Raw genomic sequence first — 21,660 nt, forward strand, 5'->3', positions numbered from 1 at the left:
ATGCCTGCTAACACAACATCCATTCTGCAGCCCATGGATCAATGAGTAATTTCAACTTTCAAGTCTTATTACTTAATAAATACATTTTGTAAGGCTATAGCTGCCACAGACAGTGATTCTTCTGATGGATCTGGGCAAAGTAAATTGAAAGCCTCTGGAAAGATTCACCATTCTAGGTGCCATTCAGAACACGTGTGATTCATGAGAAGATGTCAAAATATGAACAGTAATAGCAGTTTGGAAGAATTTGATTCCAACCCTCCTGGATGACTTTGAGGGGTTCAAGACTTCAGTGGAGGAAGTAACTGCAGATGCAGTGGAAACAGCAAAGGAACTAGAATTAGAAGTGGAGCCTGAAGACATGAATGAACTGCTGCAATCTTATGATAAAACTTCTAACAGACAAGGAGTAGCTTCCTGTGGGTGAGCAAGGAGAGTGGTTTCTTGAGATGGCATCTACTCCTGGTGAAGATGTTGTGAAAATTATTGAAATGACAACAAAGGATTTAGAATATTTGATAAACTTGGATGATGAAGCAGCAGCCAAGTCTGAGAGGATTTGATTCCAATTTTTTTTTTTTTTGGGGGGTACGCGGGCCTCTCACTGTTGTGGCCTCTCCCGTTGCGGAGCACAGGCTCTGGACGCGCGGGCTCAGAGACCACGGCTCATGGGCCCAGCCGCTCCGCGGCCTGTGGGATCCTCCCAGACCGGGGCACGAACCCGTGTCCCCTGCATTGGCAGGCGGACTCTCAACCACTGCACCACCAGGGAAGCCCTAATTCCAATTTTGAAAGAAGTTCTGCTGTCGGTAAAATGTTACCAAACATCAATGCATGCTACAGAGAAATGGTTTGTGAAAGGAAGTGTAAATTGATGCAGCAAACTTCATTGTCTTATTTTAAGAAATGGTCACAGTGACCCCAACCTTTAGCAACCACCACCCTGATTAGTCAGCAGCCATCAGCGTCTAGGCAAGATGCTCCACCAGCAAAAAGATTATGCTTTGCTGAAGGCTCAGATGATGGTTAGCAGTTTTTTTAGCAATAAAGTATTTTTAATTAAGGTCTGAACCTTAATTAAAAGTTCACTATGAATTAATACATAATGCTATTGCACCCTTAACAGACTACAGTAGAGCATAAACATAACTTTTATATATGCTGGGAAACTTCGTGTGACTTGCTTTATCGTAATATTTGCTTTACTGCAGTGGTCTGGAAACGAACCTGCAGTAAGTTCAACGTATGCTATAATCCAAATTAATCGCTTGTTGATAAACGTGACCTGAAAGAGGGAACATTAGGTGTAGAAAAGAAACTAGAAGGAAATCTTTTACTATTTCAATCACAAATGCAATAGAATTTAAGCATTTTCTCTGATCCAACCAGGATACTGGCATTCTGTCATCACTGAGTGTACTGACTGCAAGCATGAGAATTTTTTGCAAGTGCTATTACTAAAAATGACTAGAAAAATTATGTTATTCCTCTAAATTTCTTAGATAATTACCACCTTACTATACTGAATCAGTGGGGTCTAAATGCTTTTTTACTGCTGTATGAGTTGCTATCAATTTCTAACACATTTCTGGCATATAATGAAGAATAAAATTTTTGACTGAATGAAGGAATGAAATAACCTTTAAAAGAACCTTCTTAAATTATTCTACAAAAATAAGATATAAGTTTCGGCATGTAGCCCTCAAGGTCTTTAGGATGTAGAAAGAATGACAGAATATTTTCTCCAAAAATGAATTCTTTATTCATAGGGTTAAACTGAAACAGAAATGTTTGGCTTCCCTGGTGGCACAGTGGTTGAGAGTCCGCCTGCCAATGCGGGGCACACAGGTTCGAGCCCCGGGCCGGGAGGATCCCACATGCCACGGAGCAACTAAGCCCGTGTGCCACAACTACTGAACCTGCACTCTAGAACTTACGAGCCACAACTACTGAAGCCCGCACGCTTGGAGCCCGTGCTCCACAGCAGGAGAAGCCACCACAAGGAGAAGCCTGCACACCAGAGAGAGGAGTGGTCCCCGTTCACTGCAACTAGAGAAAAGCCCGCGCGCAGAGTTTTATGCCTCCTCCCTTGAATCCGGGCAGGCTTTATTGACATGTGTCATCAAAAGACAACAGTGGAAGTGACATTCTGAGACTTCTGAGCCTAGGTCAAAAGAAAGCTTGCAGCTTTGCTTGGTATTGGAACATTCTTTCTGGAACTCTGAGTTGCCCATAATGAGTCTGATTACCTGAGCCTACTGTGCTGGAGGGACCACAGGTAGGTGCTCCCAGTTCCAGCTGAACCTACATTCCAGCCATTCCCACCAAGGGGCCAGATATGTGAGTGAAAGAGTTGTGGACCTTCCAGGCCAGCCCACCTGCCATTTAAATATCAGTGAGGGATCTCTTTTGACGCCTTGTATGAGAGAAGATTCACTCAGCCAAGCCCTTGTGCCAAACCCTGACTCACAAATCATGAGATATTAAAAACAAAATGTTGTTTTAAAATTGTGAGCTTTGTTTTGTGATCAGCTGTTGTATAGCAATAGATAACAGGAACACTGAGAAGTGAACACTGTGAGTACTACTTGAAACAATTTTTATCTATCTTGAATCTGTGGACCAACTCATCAATTTCTATCCATGCCTAGAATTAAAAGCCTTCTGAGGGGTTAGTTCTAAGTCATCATACATGTGTAGCATCAAAAGCCTCAAGTGACCTTTTCTTCCCCACCAACCTCTTTTCTCAGTCATAGTTGATCAATTGCTTCCCCTAGGGTTGTTTTTGCCAATACAACTCCTGTAGTTTCAATCTCTCTAATTCTAATCTCCTCTAATCTTAGGTTATTTTCGACTCTCACAACACGGATAGGCGCAGAATGGAAGGAAAAAGTATAAAGCCACTAAAAAAACATATTGGCCACATACAAATAAAAAGAAATATATTACATGATACAAGCAAATCAAAGAGCTAGACTCAACAAGCTAATCCAGATGACTCCAAAAAACAGCTGGTAGGCGTGTCGCAAAAGGTCAACTTACCCTTTTACAATTCTGAAAGTGAGTTTTGTATGAAAAGTATAATTATATATAGAATATTTAATATTTGTAGCCAGGGGAAAAAATCCTGTTTACCTGCAAATCAATATTGTTGTCAATGCAACGTTCATTCTTCTCTGCCAAAATCTTCCCATAGTTTTCAGATTTGATAAGATTTTCAACTCCGGTTGTATCTTTCACTTCTGCCTCCAAATCCTTCATTGTTTCAGTATCATTTTTTACAGTAACAGTATCAGACATCCTCATTAGCAAAGGTTATTTTAGAATTCTACAGGGAACTTGAAGCCTTAGCAAGCAAGAAAAAAAAAATTAATTCAGTTTGAAATATTTCTTACATTGAGTTAGTGCACAACATTGACTAAATGCCTTCTATGTTCCAGGAATAATGTAAAATACACACGGATAGAAGCAAAATTCCTGCTTCTAAGGAACTGTAAAATACAGTTTATTGGCAGACATATTCAAAAATAAAAAATCATAAAACAATGAGATAAGGGCTATAATAAGGTTATGAGGTGATTTTGATGCGCACACCACTTGTGAAAATTCCCAAGAAACATTAAGGAATAAGCCCTATTGAGATGTAAGGTAATGGCTGGAGAATTATAAATGCATATTTAGATGACATCAGAAATCTTTTTCTCTGAAGGGATATTATAAGTATTACCCTGTGAAAAAAAATTTTCCTGTCATAGCTTTCATCTAGATTTCTGAAATTTCTAATTTGTTACATTAACCTGCAATTCCAAAAGGAAATAACTTAAAAAATAGACAGTAACATTCTATACAAAACACAGTTGTGAATCTTCACTAATAACTGTTCAGCGTTATGAATCAAGCATTGAAAACTCTCCTGACTCATGTGATTCAGGGCCAAACAACACATATGGGCTCTATAGATCAGATATATAAGATGCCAATATATTTCATATCTTTAGTGAGTTTAAGACAACAATGGGGACTTTACACTGAATATCAAATAGGAATGTATCAGATAAAGCTGTCATTTTAGGACATGTGAGAAATGTGAACCTGAACAGCAGAACTTGATGTAAACCACTCCGTTTTTTCTAGCCTTATTGAGATATAATTCGTATATAACAATGTGTAAGCCTAAGGAGTACAACGTGATGATCTGATACACTTATATACTGTGAAATGATTAACATAATCCATCACACCACATAATTAAATTTTTGTGTGTGTGGTGAGGACAAAGACAACTTATTTCAAAATGCATCCAAAAACAGTAGATGAATTGATGGAGAGGTAGAGGGATGGATATAGATGGACAGATGCAGGTTAAAGCAAGTAAGATAAAATGTTAACGATAGAATGCAGGGGTGGTTAAATGGCTGTTCACTGTAAAATTCTTTCAACTTCTCCGTATTTCTGAAAATTTCTTAATAAAATCTAGAAGGGGGTGAAAAAAACAGTAGAACTTGTCTTTCCTATATAGAAAATTCAAGAGTTCCTTTCCTGAAAGAATGTTTTGCAACTAAGTATCTAAACAGATTTCAGGAATCCATAAATACATCTGAAAAGCTTAAAAAAAAAAAAAAGTCTTCCTTAATTATATCCACACCAAAGTTAAGTGGTTCATTCTCAAAACAGTAAGGTGACTAAGGCGGGAGGGGGTACTTAAAAGTACTCTGGCTCCTTGCTTTTTGTATATAAGATTTTGAAAGAAAAAGTGAGATGTTTTTCTCAAGTGACAAGACAGGTTACCTGATGTGTTCTATGGATTTGGGATTGTGGTGTCCCACAAAAATAAAATAAAATAATCCAAGGTTCTTTCTCACAGTTGTCAACCAGGATGTCAATTGTCTTGACCAATTTGGAATCTGGCAGGAGGAGTCCCATGTCCTTGTCACCACTGTAGATTCCTGGACTGAAATGGACTGTCTTGGATCAAATATATCATTCCTTTCAGTGGCCTAAAATTCAAACAAAAGAAAACATTATAACAAAATAGCCGAGGGAAATGAAACACTACACAGTAAATTGGAAATGAAAAATATTACTGCTGGTGACTTTATTATTTTCTTGTCCTAAACAAGAGCCAGAACACTTAATTACAACCAATTCTGACATGCATTGGTTTTGTGAGCCTGGGTAAACCATGAGGCCACCTAGAGAGTTTTGCAGTAAAAGCAGAAGGAAGAAGAAAGCAAGAGAATGTATTAAGAACCAAGTATGTGGTCTGTGTTGTAAGGGAGATATAATTTTCGTTTTAAAAGGTTTTCCCAAGATCAGAACCAGGAACACTTGCCTCCAAGAACTATGATTTTTAGAGTTTCTTCCAGAGCTACAACTCTATGGACTTAAGACAGTAATTCTGAAAACTAATCACATTCCAGGTTTTTAAAAGTCCAAAAGAACAAAAGCTATGATAAGCCATTTAACATTTTCAAAGAAACGCACATTGCCTATAAAGGGTGGCATGACTATTTATAAAGACATCTGAAAGACTAAAGCCAAAATTCTCTCAGTGTCATCTGTTTTGAAAGTTAGTTTCATTTAAAACTTTTCTGGTGCAAGTGACTACATCACAGCAAAAAAACACTCTAAAAATCCTATATAGCTCTTCCATCTTCCTTTGACAATTTTGTTGTCAATGAACACAACAGCACAATTTTAAGGTGAAACAACTGAGCAGAATGAGGTCCAAGTATCAAGAGATAAAATACTAATACTGCTGAGCATGCATCACAGAAGAATTCACATCTTATACTAACTCTTCAAAAAACAATTTTGAAATGGAATTATTTAGAACCCTGATACAGATACACATTAGTTTTCACATCTCAATGTCACTCTGTTTGACTACAGGATAACAGAAAAGGAGGTATCATAAACAAATGTCAAAACTGTTTTTAACTGACATTGTCATCTCAATATGACCAAGGTTCTGGGCCACTAAATCAAATGGCTAGGCTTAAAAAAAAAAAAGTCCACCCAAAACAAACCAAAAAATACTTAAATATAATTTTTGTCATTAAAAAATTTTTCTCTCATAAAATGGTAGACACAAGATGGCAGCACTCACTAAGCAGCCAAATTCTTTGTGTTCCTGCACACTTTGGGATTTAATCATGAATCCTTTAAAATCGAAATTCTAAAGAAGCATGGTTGTATCCATTTAAGAAATGAATAAGGCATCACTAAGGTAATAGCTGCAAGGGGTAATGAGGGAGAGGCACAATGTGAAAAGGTGAACGTATCAGAAGATCCTCTGAGGACCTGTGCAACCTTAGGGATCACCGAGTCCAATCATATAATTTACCATGCAAGTTATTAGCGCCCAGGAGTATAATAAAATGACTTGTCCAAAGTCATACAACCAATCTGTAAGACCAATACTTGCTAATAAGCCACACCACTTGACCACAGATTAATGAATGCTGCTGAACCAAATGGCCAGTTATTGCCTGGGAAGGAGACAACTGGTATAATAGAAAGATCAAATGCATTAGCCTTAGACCTGAGTTTAAATCCCAGCGCTGCCAGTTAACGACCTCGGTAAACTGCTTAATCTCTCTGAGTCACAATTTTCTAAACTGTAAAGTGGGGAAAATATACTTAGCTGATAAACTGTTAGAAGAACTGAATGGTTTAAATGTAAAGCACTCGCCACAGCCTCTCTTACACAGTGGACGCTCCAAAAATGTTAGCTTCCTTCCATGGCTAGAACCGCCCTAGGGCAACAACTGGCTGAGGCTTAGTCCGCTGTGTCCTGGCAACACCCTGCATGATGGGAGACTGACAGCAGGCCCACCACAGGTGCGCAGGGGCTTTGCACACCTCAGGCCTCCTCGTGCATGTACCCTACAAAGCTCAGCAGAGGAGAAGGACAAGCGTTTGTGTGGATGCGCTAAGTTACGGGAGGAAGTGCAACAGCCTCTAGGGGCTCTCACTAGCGCCTTCTCATTTAACGTCCAAAATTCACATAAGCTTTGCATTCTTCTCATGAATATTAATGTCTTTGTCTTAAATACAAATGTTTTCCTCTCTAAATCTTTAAGCAAAAGAGGTATTCCAGCTTTCTGGTCTTCGCTAAAACAAAATCCCTTTTATCTTGGCACAAGGCCTACACTTTTACAGTTACCTGAGGCTGTGTGGACGTGTAGGCGTCAAGTACATAAAGGCACAGACACATCATATTACATCTCTGCCACAACACTTAGGAGTGAATTAAATGCATCCTAATGTAATAAATAGTTATATAGTAAGTCAAAGTGATTAAGGAACTTAAATGAATCTGGTAGGTTTCTACAATAGAAAGACAACTTAAGAGAAAAAAAAAGTTGGCATTCATTAAGTGCATACATTTGAGTACCTACAGTTAGTGATATTTAAAAACTGAGTTTCTCAGACTCTGTTTCAACCTAAAAGAGATGGATATATGTGCTCAAAATTCATACTCAACTTTGAAAAAACATTCTTCCATTCGGTAACATGTTACTTATTAGGGACATACCAAAGATTTGATTACATACAACTTCTGTGCTACCAGGTAGCCAACAAAAGAGAAATGCCACATGTATGTATGTAGACATAATAAAATCTTCAGAACCTTAGGCACAAAAAGGTTGGCACCCCCTCAGCACCATAAGCAAAAGGGAATTAAAGGGAAAACTAAAGATTACAACCTAAAAAAAGTAAAACTATAAAAGTACAGGAAATATAGGAAATGTTTTAAAATTACTGGGTGAAAGAGTCCTTCCCAAACATGATGTAAAAATCTAGAAGCTATCAACGAAAAATAGTAACAAAACTTACAATGACGTTTTAATATATTTCTGTACAACAAAAATATAACAGAGATTAAAAGGCAAATGATGTAATAAAAAATATTCCCAACACAGAAGGGCCAAAATCTGTAAAGTAAACAAGGTCTTAAAATCAAAGAGAAAAGGAGAGAGAAATGGGAACTGCAATTTACAAAAGAAACACAAATAACTACCACCCAAACTACTCATAAATAGCTCACCATGTGCAGGTACTGTTCTAATACCTAATTTAAAGCTCACAATAATTCTAGAAAGTAGGTTCTATTAATATCCCTGTCTTACAGATTAGGAAACTAAAGCATGGAGAAGTTGATTCGTCCAAGTTCAAATAAGTCACATAGCTGGTAAGAGTGGGATATGAAGCAGGATATGAACTGGGGCAGACAGGTGCTCCACTGTAAGCTGTAAGTGGAGCACCACTGTAAGCTCTTACCCACAGTGCTGTATCATCATTCAGGTGTACCAAGAAGAGGAGCAATTTGGGCTTACAGAGCATCTTTATTTCAAAAATACTTAGAACGTGTGGTAACGGTAACGTGTTCAAGACAGAAAGTACTAAACTTATCCTTTTCACATAGATAGGAGCTACGTACTACTGACTTCTTATCCATCGTCAGTCAGGCTAATCACTACTGAGTTATCAGAACTGTCAGGTAATCATCACTTTCTCTTATTCTCTCTATCTCTTGTGATCTTAAGTATTAAACTATGTAAACTTGGCTGGCAATAAGGATTCAATTTGTGGCAAAGGAACAACATGAAGCCTAGGAGCTTAACAAACGATAACTATGCATAGTTAAGTGCCTTCCTCCAGGTAACAAAGCAGGGCAGAATTAGGATCAACATTTGGAAAGTATATGCAGGCTATGAATGAATAGTTTCTCCAGTGAAAATGTCAGATACAATTTTCGGCAATAAAAATGAAACACTGATACTGCTAATTCAAAGGATCACCTTATTCTGCCTATGGCCTAATATTTGGTTCTACAGCACAAAAGAACTGAAGAATTAGGCAATCAAAAATAATATTCTAATATTATTAGAAAAAATATTCTAATTTCACACAATGAAAACCAGTTTATTCTAGATAAAACATAAAAAAAAATTATTTAAGGGAATTCCCTGGCAGTCCAGTGTTTAGGACTCTGCACTTCCAGTGCCAGGGGCCTGGGTTTGATCCCTGGTAAGGGAACTAAGATCCCACAAGCTGCACGGCACACACACACACACACACACACACACACAAAGTTAAATTTTTGGGGGGGAGGAAAGAAATGTGGCCCTACAGGTAAAAAAAAAAAAAGGAGTTCTCTTCACATGAATATTGGGGTGGAGGGAAGAGTCACATCATTGAAGTTACCTGAATAGAATTTGGCAAAGCACACAGCATTGTTCTTCCCTTATTCAAGGTCATTTCATTAGACGGACACAATGCTGTATTTCTTCCCTTAGGGAAAAAATGTAATCAGGCAGGCACATTTATAAAATAAACCAAACGCACAAAACCAACACACAGCTTCTCCTAAGATTATGAATTGACACAACGAATTGGCTAATGGCCTCTAGGGAGAAAGGCGAAACCCCCCCCCCCCCCACTGTTTATGCTCTACTTAGAAATGGTAGAAATTCACATTCTCAGAGTCAATCACTTGTCAGTTACTTGAACAAGAATACAAGCAGCAACATTTCAAAATGCTAAATGTCTATGTGATTTATAAACAGTTGCTGTCATCCAATAAAAGTTTACTGAGTAACCTCAGAAAGTAGTACAGCTGCAATAAGTATTAGCTATACTATTTAAAATGACCAAAAGAGAAAAGAACTACCTTGACCTGAAAGAGTTTGTTAAACCCAAATGAGGAGGTTAATAATGACACTTATCAACAAATACATAAAATAATTTTCAGAGGATATTTAAAAAGAGAAGAAAAGGCTTGCTAAGTTTAAAGACTGGGAGGGAATAATTTATTAGTGGAGTCCTACCATATTACGAGACAAATTACTTTTATGTAAAAAGTTATATGGCGATGTAAGGTGTTACAAATTCATTGCATTCTGAGTAGAAAAATAGAGAAGGAAAAAGAAGCCCATTTAACGGAAATAGAACGTATGAACTGAGGTTGAGGACAAAAAAATGTGATGATAGCTAGAGTTGGCAGGGCATGGTGAAACACTCTCAAACACTGTGAGTTCACATTAGTAAACAGTTTGTGATAACGAAGTTTAAATTCCTCCTATTCTGTACCCAACAGATCCACTTCTGGATCTACACAGTGAAGAGACTCATACACGTACATGAGCAGATGTACAAAAATATTCACTGAATTGTTTTATTTTAAAGGATGGGAAAGACCAAATGTCTACCAATATGGAAACTGATTAAAATAAAAAGCTTAACAACTATGGTATACCCATATTGCACGATACGCTAAAACAATTAAAATGAATGGACTAAAGCTATATCAATACAAGTCCCCAAAAGAATGTTAGACTGTTTAGTGAAAAAGCAGAATGATCTCTATAATACAGTGCAACTTAGCTAAAAATTTTAAAACCACACAATCATGAATGGGAAGGATACACACCTATTTCATGTTAGTAATTCTCTCTGGAGAAAGAATGGGTTTCTGGTGAGATAGTAAAGGGGTTTTAATCATGTCTTTATTATTTTATTTCTTAAAGAAAAAATCTGTAGCAAACACAACAAAAGGTTAACATTTGCTAATTCTGAATACTAGGTACTGAATGTTTGTTATAATTAAGTACTGAATTTTTTTTTTTTTGGTCTTGACATTTTTTTCATTAAAAATGCTCTAACAACAGAAGAATAACATCAAAGGGTGGATGTATTTGAAGTTGAGAAGTTTGGTATTGATCTCATAAGGGACAGAAAGCCTGAATAATAGAGGAGCATATTTTAAGGGAAGCCATGGAGAATTATTTTAGCTACAATATAGATGGACTGTGTTCTAGCAGGTAAAATGTTATGAGAATTGTGATGGAAAGTGACTACAGAGTTTAGACAAAGAATTAAGAGGTGAAGGCTGAAAAGGGAAAAGGAGATTTCATTCATTCATTCTCATCATTTGGTTGGTTGCTCTAAGTGCTGAGGATATAACTGAGCCAGGCAGGCAGGATCCCCAGTACTCATGGTGTTTACATTCTACTGCAGAAACAAAATAACACAATTACTGATTGTGATATGTGTGTTAAAACCAATAATATTAACAACAAACTCTTAAATAGCTACTTATTATTGATGAAGCACTATTCCCAATGCTTTAACTGTATTATTGATATTTCATTTAATCCTTATAACTACCCTTCAGATAGGTGCTCTTACTGTCTTCATTTTACAAGTGAGGAAGCTGAGGCAGAGAAAAATCAAGCAGCTTGCCCAAGGTTGTATGACTATTAAGTGGCAGAGTTAGGATTTGAATTCAGGTAGTCTGGCTCCAGAGCCCCTGCTATTAGCCACTACCTATATATACTGCCTCTAGAAATGAAGAGGTTGATCTAACAGAAAGTAATTAACTGGGGGAAGCCAACTGGATACAGGGGTGGTCAGGGGAAAGTTTAGGGATGCGACAGAATAGTTATGACAGGATACAATAAAGGTGTAGGTGTGCTTGCTACCCACTAACAGGAAACACAGGAGGGGAAAAAGAGGATTTGGTGCAGAACAATAATTTCAGTTTTGTATACAGTAAATTTAAGGTACCTTCAGGACATTCAGGTGGAGAAATCTAACCGGGAGTTGGATGATCAGGTGCTAAGGACAGAAGGCAGGGCTGATGCTATTTACTGGGTAGAATCGCTGTATAGATGGAAGCTCTGAATTATCAACCTAGATGAAGTTGCTGAGAAACCACTGAGTAAGAAGATTAGTGGCCTTGGGATAGAATCCCTGGGGAATACCAAACCTTTAGGAGATAAGCAGGAAGGTGGAGGAACAAAAAGAGTCTACTGGATTTGGTAACAAGGTTAGCAGGAGATGCAAAGTTAGGGGAAGGCTGTCACGATAGAAAGCGTGTAGCAAAGAGAAAAGGCCACTAGAGAAAGGATGGAGAGAGGCTGGAGGCTTAAAAGGCAAAAAGGGCGAGACTGAGAAGGAAAATCTGAAGTGGAAAGAAATGAAGAATTGGGGTCACAAGCACAAATGAAGAGATATGCCTTACAAGTATTCACTGTCCTCAGAAACTGAAGGGAATGTGACAGGAAACTGAGGGAATTCATATCTAATATAAATACTTTCTCTATTTTACCTAGAACATTAATTTGCTAAAAGTGAGGAAGCTGGGACAGCCATGGAGTTTTGGAGGAATGATGGGTGAGGATAAATATTGGAGTGAGTCCATAGGGGGGCCTCATTATGGCTGACTCCAATATCCAGAACTGTTTAGGCACAGTCCTTCCAGGGGGAAGTCTGTAGATGACAAGACTGGAGGTTTCTGAGATTCTTTAACTGAAGTCAGTGCAATGGAAGTAACTGAAATGAGACAGCTCAGGTCCTACTTGGCTACTGGACAGGCTAATGTCCTTTCACAGCCATTTCCAGATCTGATGTTATATCACCGTATATACAGCGCTTAAGAAGCCAAATCAAAACGTAAAAAGTTGGATGTTAGGTATGCTAGAGCCCTAAAAGAAGACTTTCTATATTTTTATGTAGTGGGGTTCTAGTCTGAGCTGAAGCAGAAGCTAAAGGAAGTGTTTCCATTAGAGAACCAAAGCAGGGGACGGGGGGAGACAGACAGCTCGTGGTGCGCAAGCAATCGAGGCAAGTACGTTAGATTCTAGCGAATATGGCACCCTGAAGACTCATCATATTAGGGAGCTCTAGGAGACAGAACTTTTGGCAGGGACATGAGCCCATTTATGGCAAGCACTAGCAAAAGCGGCAGCGAGCCATGGGCCAGAGAAGTACAAAATTGAAAGAGCATGGAAGGGCTGTTCAGGAGCTAACGAGATACCTTGCAGAATGCTGGGACAACTTGGTGAGATTCGGAAGGTGTTTAGATATTGGCAGATGAAGGTAAGAGACAATGCAATAAAGTCTGGGCCATTAATGTAACTCTGTACCTGAAGGCTTTATAAGTTACCTCCTAACAGAGTGCTAGTGAGGGGGAAATGTATTTTGCCTTAAACTCTAAACCTATCATGGACCATATCGGGAGCTCCCTACCTATATGTTAAATGCAGGACTGAAATAAATCAGGCTGTGATAAGACCTCTTGGCACATAAGAAGATTCCCTTTAAAGACCACGTGGAAGAAAAAAGACTGGTCTTACCATCTGATTGTGCTTTGGGAAATAAAGAACATTCAAAGGTTTAGATTTCCGAAACTGAGCACAGATAATGAGGATGTGAGAGGAGAAATTAAGATAATGGGCATGTATGAAGAGAGAATATAGATTTTTGTTCCATATTGAGTTTGAATTGATTACAATTCATTCTTTACATAGTATATTATCTACTTAGAGATGCTTTTAAGCTATGGAACCAGCTAAAGGGAGCTATTTAAAGGGAGACACATCTGTTTTTTTTTAAGTTATTTAAAAATTTGGTTTTTTTTATTTTTGGCTGTGTTGGGTCCTCGTTGCCACGCGCAGGCTCTCTCCAGCTATGGCGGGGGCTACTCTTTGTTGCGGTGCGCGGGGCCCCCAGTGTTGTGGCTTCTCTTGTTGCAGAGCATGGGCTCCAGGCGCGTGGGCTTCAGTAGTTGTGGCTCATGGGCTTAGCCGCTCCTCAGCATGCAGGATTCTCCCGGGCCAGGGCTCGAACCCGCGTTCCCTTCATTGGCAGGCGGACTCCCAACCACTGCGCCACCAGGGAAGCCCAAAACATCTGTTTATTCAGCCTTGACTTCAGAGTTATCTCTTATAATAACGAGAACCAGAAAAGTAAATTATTTCCCTAATAAACAATACCAAAGACACTACCAACAGTTAGAAAATAAAATATTGTGTAGTAAAGCATTTGGCTGGCCTTTGTCCCCGGTTCCTGGGAGGTAGTTTCTAAATTTTTGGAATTTTGGGTAATTCCCTGGTGGTCCAGTGGTTAGGACTCAGTGCTTTCACTGCCTTGGCCTGGGTTCAACCCCAGGTCAGGGAACTAAGATCTCAAAAGCCATATGGCAACAGCCAAAAAATAAGTAAATTTAAATTCTTGGAATTTTTGGAGTGAAGGGAATACTGATGGTGGGTCCTGATATTTTATGCTAATGAGGTAACTTATGGTGGGGCCCCTACATAATTTATGCTAATGAGATTACTCAGGATGGGGATTGGCCACACCTGAGAGACTAACCATGTGATTAGAAAGTTGGGGCTCTGAGCCAACATAATATCAGCATGACCTCTGGGAAGGGAAGGGGGGAGATTGAGAGATTGAGTTCAACTGACTGGCCAATGATTCAATCAACCATGCCTAAGTAATGAAACACTAATAAAAACTTTGAATGCTGAAGGTTGGGTGAGCTTCCCAAACTGCAATATCCTGTCACATATCTCTGTACTGGGAGGGTAATACATCCTACCTCCACGGAGAGAGGAAAAGGGAAGCTTTGCATTTGGGATCCTCCCAGACTTTGCCCTATGTATCCCTCCTTTTGGCTGGTTCTGATTTGTATTCTTTACAATAAAACTGTAATTGTTAAGTACAGCGCTTTCCTGAGTTCTGTAAGTCATTCTAGTGAATTTTTCAAACCTGAAGGGGTAACGGGAACCTTCAAATTTGTAGCCAGTTGGTCAGAAGTGAGGGTAGACTTATGGAGGACCGTGCCCTTAACCTGTGAAGCTTGGCCTAACCCTGGGTTACTTAATGTCACAAGCCATTGCAGTTATCAACCTTTTGCATAGTCTAGTCTCATTCATTACGTTCTTGCCAATGTATTTTGTGCTAGGTTATGATAATTTTGTGCTACAGATATGATGTCTGTAGTTTACAGTTCCTGAATGAAAGTGAATATCATGAGCATAATCCTGGTTTATTCAGCCATTCCTAATGCCATCAATGAGAAGGCATACCTTTGTACAGACTGTGGCAAGTCCCAGGCCACTCTATCAGAAGCGTTCTGTGTTTATGGTATTTTAGCTAGACTCTGATGTGGTGTTCCCTTTACTCCTTCAGAACTCTATTTCACTTGATTTTTTTTTTTTCCTCTGTACTACAAATATAACTAAATGAATTTATCTCTACGTACTTTTTATCCATGACTAGCATTTCATTCTTATCACAGGATCACAATGGAAATTCTTTGCAGGCCTTAAAAGTATTAAGCTCTGTCATCAAAGAGTCTTTGCAAAATTCATGCTGGGCTCCTGACACATTTATCTAATCCACCCGAAGGTTCTTTGATGGCTTAATGTATTTCATCAACATGTGAAACTTCATTTTCTCTAGCATTTGAATCACTAGGTCTAACATGACCCACTTCCTCCTTATGACAAAAATGTTTCCATTATAGGATTTTAATTTAGGTTACAATTGGCAGACATTCTGTTTTATAACTACTAATGTGCCACTCTTCACTTCTTGAACTGCCAACTACATTCTTTCTAACAAAGGATCACAACCCTCTTTCAAGAAAGCACCTAGGGATTTTGTTCAGGGGAAAAAGGCTCAAAAATGTTTTATTTCTTTTCAGTCAAAGAGCATTTCATAGTCAGTAAAAATAGCTTAAAAACAGCTTGAGGTAGAACAGGTGTTGTCTTTCAGTGGCCATGATCTACCTTCATACTCTATAAAAGGATGTGTATAAGTGCAAACACTATTATAGCTTGAAGATGCTGCTGCTAGGCATGCGTGAACACCGCTGAGAACCTCCCGGTCTCTAGAAATTCACACTAACCACTATACTTGTACAGTGAGCAGATATAACTTCTCTTTAAGGTACCTAAGGTTCTGTCCAATTTAATTGGTTCAACTTCCTATGGCTGTGCACAAAATGAATAGATCCAGTGTAATATGTTTCACATTGAATTTTTTAATGGCTTGCTTTCATTATTCTTTAAGCTATGTCCACTACATCATACTGTTTTGGCAGTTATTAATATTTAATAAGTTTCTTTTGCTTTCTTTACAATTGTGTCACTGGAATTCAATGGGGGCATTCAGTCTACAATTTTTGTTGTCATTCATTTTCTACCTGTTAAAAGAAGTTGTGGTTTAGCTAGCACTTTCAAAGTACTGAGATAATAAAACATTCTGCTCTCTCTCTCTGGTGATCCTATGTTATAGCCTGCCATCAGATGTGCTTGGTAATCAGCATTGCATATGGTCAAACTCCTTGAAAAAAACAAAACAAAACAAAACAAATGGTGTATGATTTTTGTGTAAGTGCCTGTTGCTGAAAAAGGAAATCATATACTCTTCTATTTGAAAATAAAGGAAAAGAGAGATGTCAAATCAGCATAGTAGATTAAATAATGATTTATAGATACCATAAAGCAGTAATTTTTTTTTTAACATCTTTATTGGAGTATAATTACTTTACAATGGTGTGTTAGTTTCAAAGCAGTAATTCTTAATTATTTTTAGACCATAAAAGAATCCTGCTTGAGAAACTTATTAAACCCAAGGATCCTTTCTGCAGAGATGCAGCACTCAGGGACGTGTATGTTCACAGATATTTGGTTTGGTTTTAGGGGTTTTTGGTTGTCTAGAAGCACATACATAAAGCCTAGTTAGCAACTGTTGTTTTATATTTTATATATGCATGTTACATACAACATTTTTACATGTGTGTCATATATGATATAAAACAAGGGTTGTTAATTAAGATTCATGTGTAGGCTCTGGAGAAACACACACACATATCCACACATGCACATGTATACACACACATACACACATACATACACATATATATATTTTACACAAGCTTGTAATTTTCAAGTGAGAAGTTGGGGCTGGATCGAGAGATATTAACTGGTCTTCAAGCTTTTCTCTAGTTACTAAAGTACACCTGTGGAACTCTAGGGCTTAGAGGAACTTAATTGAGAAAAATCATTGTATTAACTCTATTAAAGATATCTTATATCAATTAGAATGGGGGTTGCTCAGCTATGGAGGTGTGACAAGAAGATTTGCAGAGACAATGTTTTTTGTTTTTTGTTTTGGTGCTATTTCACTCCTACCCCATGCCCCACACGACCAGGAGTCTGATTATACAGCACAGACAAGAACTATGACAATCAGTAGAGGCACCAAAAGGATGTAGAGAAGTGCTACATAATTTCACAGGAGGGAGGGTTATACATGAAAGTGACGTTTAACTCAGCTGTGAAAAAGAATTTCATCTTATACATCTTTCTTTGTTTCTTAAACATGTATAACTTGTTAACTGCAAATTTAATTGTGTTCCCTGATAGCTCTATGTGAGTTATACAAAACCACAGTGCCATTAAGACATACTATGCCTTCATCAACTTGCTGTCTTAATTTATTTTACAAAACAAAATAAAAACAATATGATGACATTTGCTAGGTTTGTGATTGTGTAAATAGGTAAATGCTAAGTGAATTTCTGTTCCTCAAACTATTTTAAATACGGAGATACAAGGCACAAAATCTTGAGAAAAACATTTTTTAAATGTTAAAAATCTTTAAAAAATACACATGGGACTTCTCTACTATTTTTGCTATTTCCTGCGAATCTACAATTATTTCAAAATAAAAAGTTAAAAATCGCAACATATATCCCCGGTAACACATTTGGAAAATACAGAATGGTATATTTTTTAAAAAAAGCCATATAGGTATAAAAAAATACAAGTTTACCTATAACCTGGAACACAATTATGAAGTAGATATTGTCTTAAGAATCTTGAAAAGTGAAAATTCTAAAACTGCTTTCTAAAAAAAACAGGAAAATTAGTAGAAAAATCATTTAAGAGAAAAAGAATTCCCTTTAGCAGTCTAAAATGTGTATCTTTGGAAGGCAAAATATTTTAAATGACAATTTCAATATATGATCATTTCAATCCACTTATAAGGCCCGAAACATAAATTTAAAAAAATTAAAGACATTGAGGAAAGGGTAAAATCTGTTTATTTAAAATATATTTATTACCCAATAGTTTCTTTTAGTAAGTGCAGAGTTTAACATAAATTAAAATGCAACCAGTAACTGCTATTAAATAACCAAAAAACATTTAAAGTCAAGTGCAAATTTGGTTCTAATGAAAACTGAAAACCTGTACGACAATGAAAATTTGGAGAGTGCAAGTGTGTGAGTGAAGCTTGGACGGGAACGAGAAAGACCTGGGGGTAGGGTGGAAAAGGGAGCAAAATGCCAAGAGGGAGAGAGAAATGGAGGCAGAAAGACTAACAGAACAGCAGCAAGAAGACTGGAGACACAAACAGGGACAGAGAGGCAGGGAGAAGGCAAGGCACGGAGGAGTAAAAGGAGGGTGAGACAGGAGAAGGAAGGGGTGGGGGACAGACAGAAAGACGGAGGAAGGGGCACAGTGGAGGGCATACCAGAGACAAAAGGAGAAAGATGGACAAGATTAACAGAGAGGGAGAGGGAGAGATAGAGACAGAGAGAGGGAAAGGGAGAGGCAGATGCAGAGACAGCTGGGCAGTGAGAGGGAGACACCCACAGGGAGAGGGAGATACCAGGGAGAGGGACAGAGTGAGGTGAGCAGAAAAGGAAAGACAGACAGACAGACAGAGAGACTGATTCCGTCAGAGCGCGAGAGGGACTCTGAGACTCCAGACAGCAATGACAGAAAGGGAGACAGACTGAGACAAAGTGGGAAAGACCAAAAGGCCAGTGGAGGGAGACAGAGGGAGAGAAGAGACAGACAGCAAGGGAGACAAACACTCAGAAACACACACACACACACACACACACACACACACACACACACACACATACACACACACACTCTGTGCAGGGGGGCAGAGAGAGAGAGACATAGAAAGAAACCTAAAGAACAGAATAAATGAAAAAGAGGAAAGATATTTAAAAAAGAGAAAAGTGGAATGCAACAAAGGATGGATAAAAGCAGCTGTAGGTAAGAACTGAGAGTATGTGCTGTTAATTTTCATTTTTTTCTTTCGTAGTTCAACACAAAATTTAAAATCTGAAGCTTAAAAAAGAAATGATGATGAAATTCTCCTGGTATTAGGTTGAAATAATGTATCTAATAAAATTCAACATAAAATTTAAAACCTGAAGCTTAAAAAAGAAATGATGATGAAATTCTCCTGGTATTAGGTTGAAATAACGTTATCTAATAAAAAAACCCTAAATTTAATAATAGCTATTAATATTTTCATGATCCTAATTACTTACACAGTTGGGAATGAGAAAGAAACAAAAGAAAGAGGAGTAATGATATTCAGCATTGAATAAAGGCCATTTAGTGAGTTTCCTCTTATTTCCTCTAAAAAAAGATGAGTTATTTCTCAAGATCAAAATAATTGTTACATATTGGAGAGGGGTTTGAAAACATCACAGCAATTCCAAACACTGTTAACATTTCGGCTAAATCCAGGTAAAAAAGCAAGCAAAAGTCTCAAAAATCTTCCAAACAAGTCGATTATATACTAATGGACATATTTTAGTTCACCTGTATGGCACGATTCTGGTTTTGAAGAATTATGAAATGTCAAGATAAATGTCAAAGTTTTTAGATAGTACGGTTAGAAACCAGATAGTTCTCAAAAATTAGTTTGGTTTTAGCACTTGCACTCTTTTGCAATGTGATATCTGATTATGCTAATCAGAGCAAGGACAAATCTAGGTTTTGCTGTTATAAGCACTTTAAAAACTATTCTACCCCTTCTCCCAAAAAGGAGTACAAAAATTAACATAGATTTTGAAAATTAAGGTTCTTAGTTTTTTAATTTCCAAGAGTCTCATCCACACTGTATTTGTTCCACAATGAAAATTTTAAGATGAAAAAACCACACAGCATGTCTGTTTTGAGATGAACCTGAAAGAGAAGTCATTTTCCCGACTGACAAATTGTTCTTCTATACAGAAATACCAGTGAGCACTCAGGTAAACCATTCTATCAACAAGGTATGAAGAGTATCACAAATCTGGGGGGTAGGGGAGAAGAAACTTGTACTACAGCTGAGAAGTAAACGAATCCTAATTCTATCAGTCTAAACAAACATATCTTTGCAAAAATAAACAAAAACCACTTAAAAACATGCTCTCACTTTGGACACAGTAAGGATGTTTACCACACATCTCCCTAGCAGAAATTAGGGTACTAAGCGTGCACGAGTAACTCTTCATACATTTGATTACCTTTTGTACACATTATTAAGTGAATTAAGAGGCACATACCTTCATCGTATTGGTATTTGCTTCATCATACAGAGTGAATGAAGATGTACCTTCCATAGTATCTGTAAACTGATGCTCTGCATTGCTCCTCTACAGAGCTCACCACACACACAGCCGGCTGATTAGTCAGGCATTGGGAGAGTGCTGCGGGAGTAGACTAAAGCACTTGCCGAGGACTCAGAGACAATAGAAAGTCAACAGCTGTATGTTATGATGTCAGTAACACTCTAGCCAGTCACCAACCAGAATATCTGAAATGCATCGGAAGCTATATTGAGCTCTTCATTAGCAATTCAGAAGCAATGATGCAAAAGCCCATGAAACTGTGCAATGTGCTAAGACTACCAGGATTTTTGAGATTTCTCGCTATTAAATTTTTGTTGCATGCTGATGACAAAAGTTGAGATAATTATGTTTCCCCTAATTCCCTAAAGAACAAAATGTATGGAATCTAGGCATGGTTAATATATCAGATTTTTATTAACTCCGTCTGACACTTTTAATGCCACTAACAAAAAGCCTTAAAAAAACAAAACTCAAAGACAATCTGCCTACAAAGGCTGACATCCCATGATAGTTTTCCATCTTCAAACTGACTTAACTGTCACAAAGAAAGAAAATGCATTAACAGCACAATTCCTTATTTCTTAATTTGTTTCTGCTAAAATTAAAATGAACTGGCTTAATCTGGCAAGAGCATTACTTCTTCATACCAACAGATGGAGACAGCAATAGAACTGTGATCAGAAGACAATTCTGCCTTGTGTCAGATGCTTGTTGTCTATATTAGCTCAAGTGGCAGACTTAAAAGAAAAGGAATTAACTGAAACTCAGCGTTCAATAACTATGAGAATAAAAACAAAATAAAATGGGAAAAAAACCTAATTGTGTCTATTGGGTAAAATACTGAATAGACAGTATTTTACCCAATAAAATAATGGATAAAGCACATGCCTCTGTCTCGTATTTTGTAAAACAAAGATCATGCTTTCCATAAACATACAGGAATGCTCCAAGGATCTTGAATCAGACAAGACATACATTACCTATACTATCTGAAGAAAAAATGTATACCATTAACCAGAAATAATACTTTTCTCTGCCACTAAAAGGTTAAGTCTTACAGAGTTTATATAACTCTTAACATATCAGCAGTGCTCTGTATATCAGCTTAGCAAATGGCAAAAGAAAAGACACTAACTTTATAACTAGAAAATGTTATTGCTTTTTCAAAAATAGGCTATATTTTAGACCTATATACATAGATTTAAGTTTATAATATATATAAACCCACAAAACCTTCCCCGACTAGTCAAACAACAAAGGTGGTAAGACAGTGATTCTTGTCTGAGAGATTTCACATTAAAGTTTCCCAAAATACCTATTTCCCCAGTGTACGATCTTTTACCATGTCCTGTACTTTTTGGCACTCATCTACTTGTAAGAGGTTAAAAATCAAGTACCAGCCCAAGTACCCAAAAAACAAATAACCAAGT

General features: G+C 37.6%; 1 protein-coding gene across 7 annotated transcripts in view; it reads right to left on the reverse strand.

Moving 5' to 3' along the window:
- The window catches only part of R3HDM1 (R3H domain containing 1), a 114,595-nt gene extending 109,669 nt beyond the window's left edge, over positions 1–4,926 (reverse strand). For 6 of the 7 annotated variants that reach the window (XM_082658214.1, XM_082658211.1, XM_082658215.1 and 3 more), the window contains exons 1-2: positions 4,789–4,926; positions 3,136–3,346 (exon numbers count right to left, since the gene is read on the reverse strand). In XM_082658214.1, the coding sequence (XP_082514340.1) occupies positions 3,136–3,306 (171 nt within the window). In that variant the 5' untranslated portion in view covers positions 3,307–3,346; positions 4,789–4,926. Of the gene's footprint in view, positions 1–3,135; positions 3,347–4,788 lie in introns of those variants that run through there. The other variant, XM_082658216.1, reaches the window with a different exon arrangement.
- Positions 4,927–21,660: the final 16,734 nt, after the last annotated feature.

This window comes from Grampus griseus (assembly GCF_964374135.1).
Source record: "Grampus griseus genome assembly, chromosome: 7".
In the NCBI taxonomy this organism is placed as follows: Eukaryota; Metazoa; Chordata; class Mammalia; order Artiodactyla; family Delphinidae; genus Grampus; species Grampus griseus.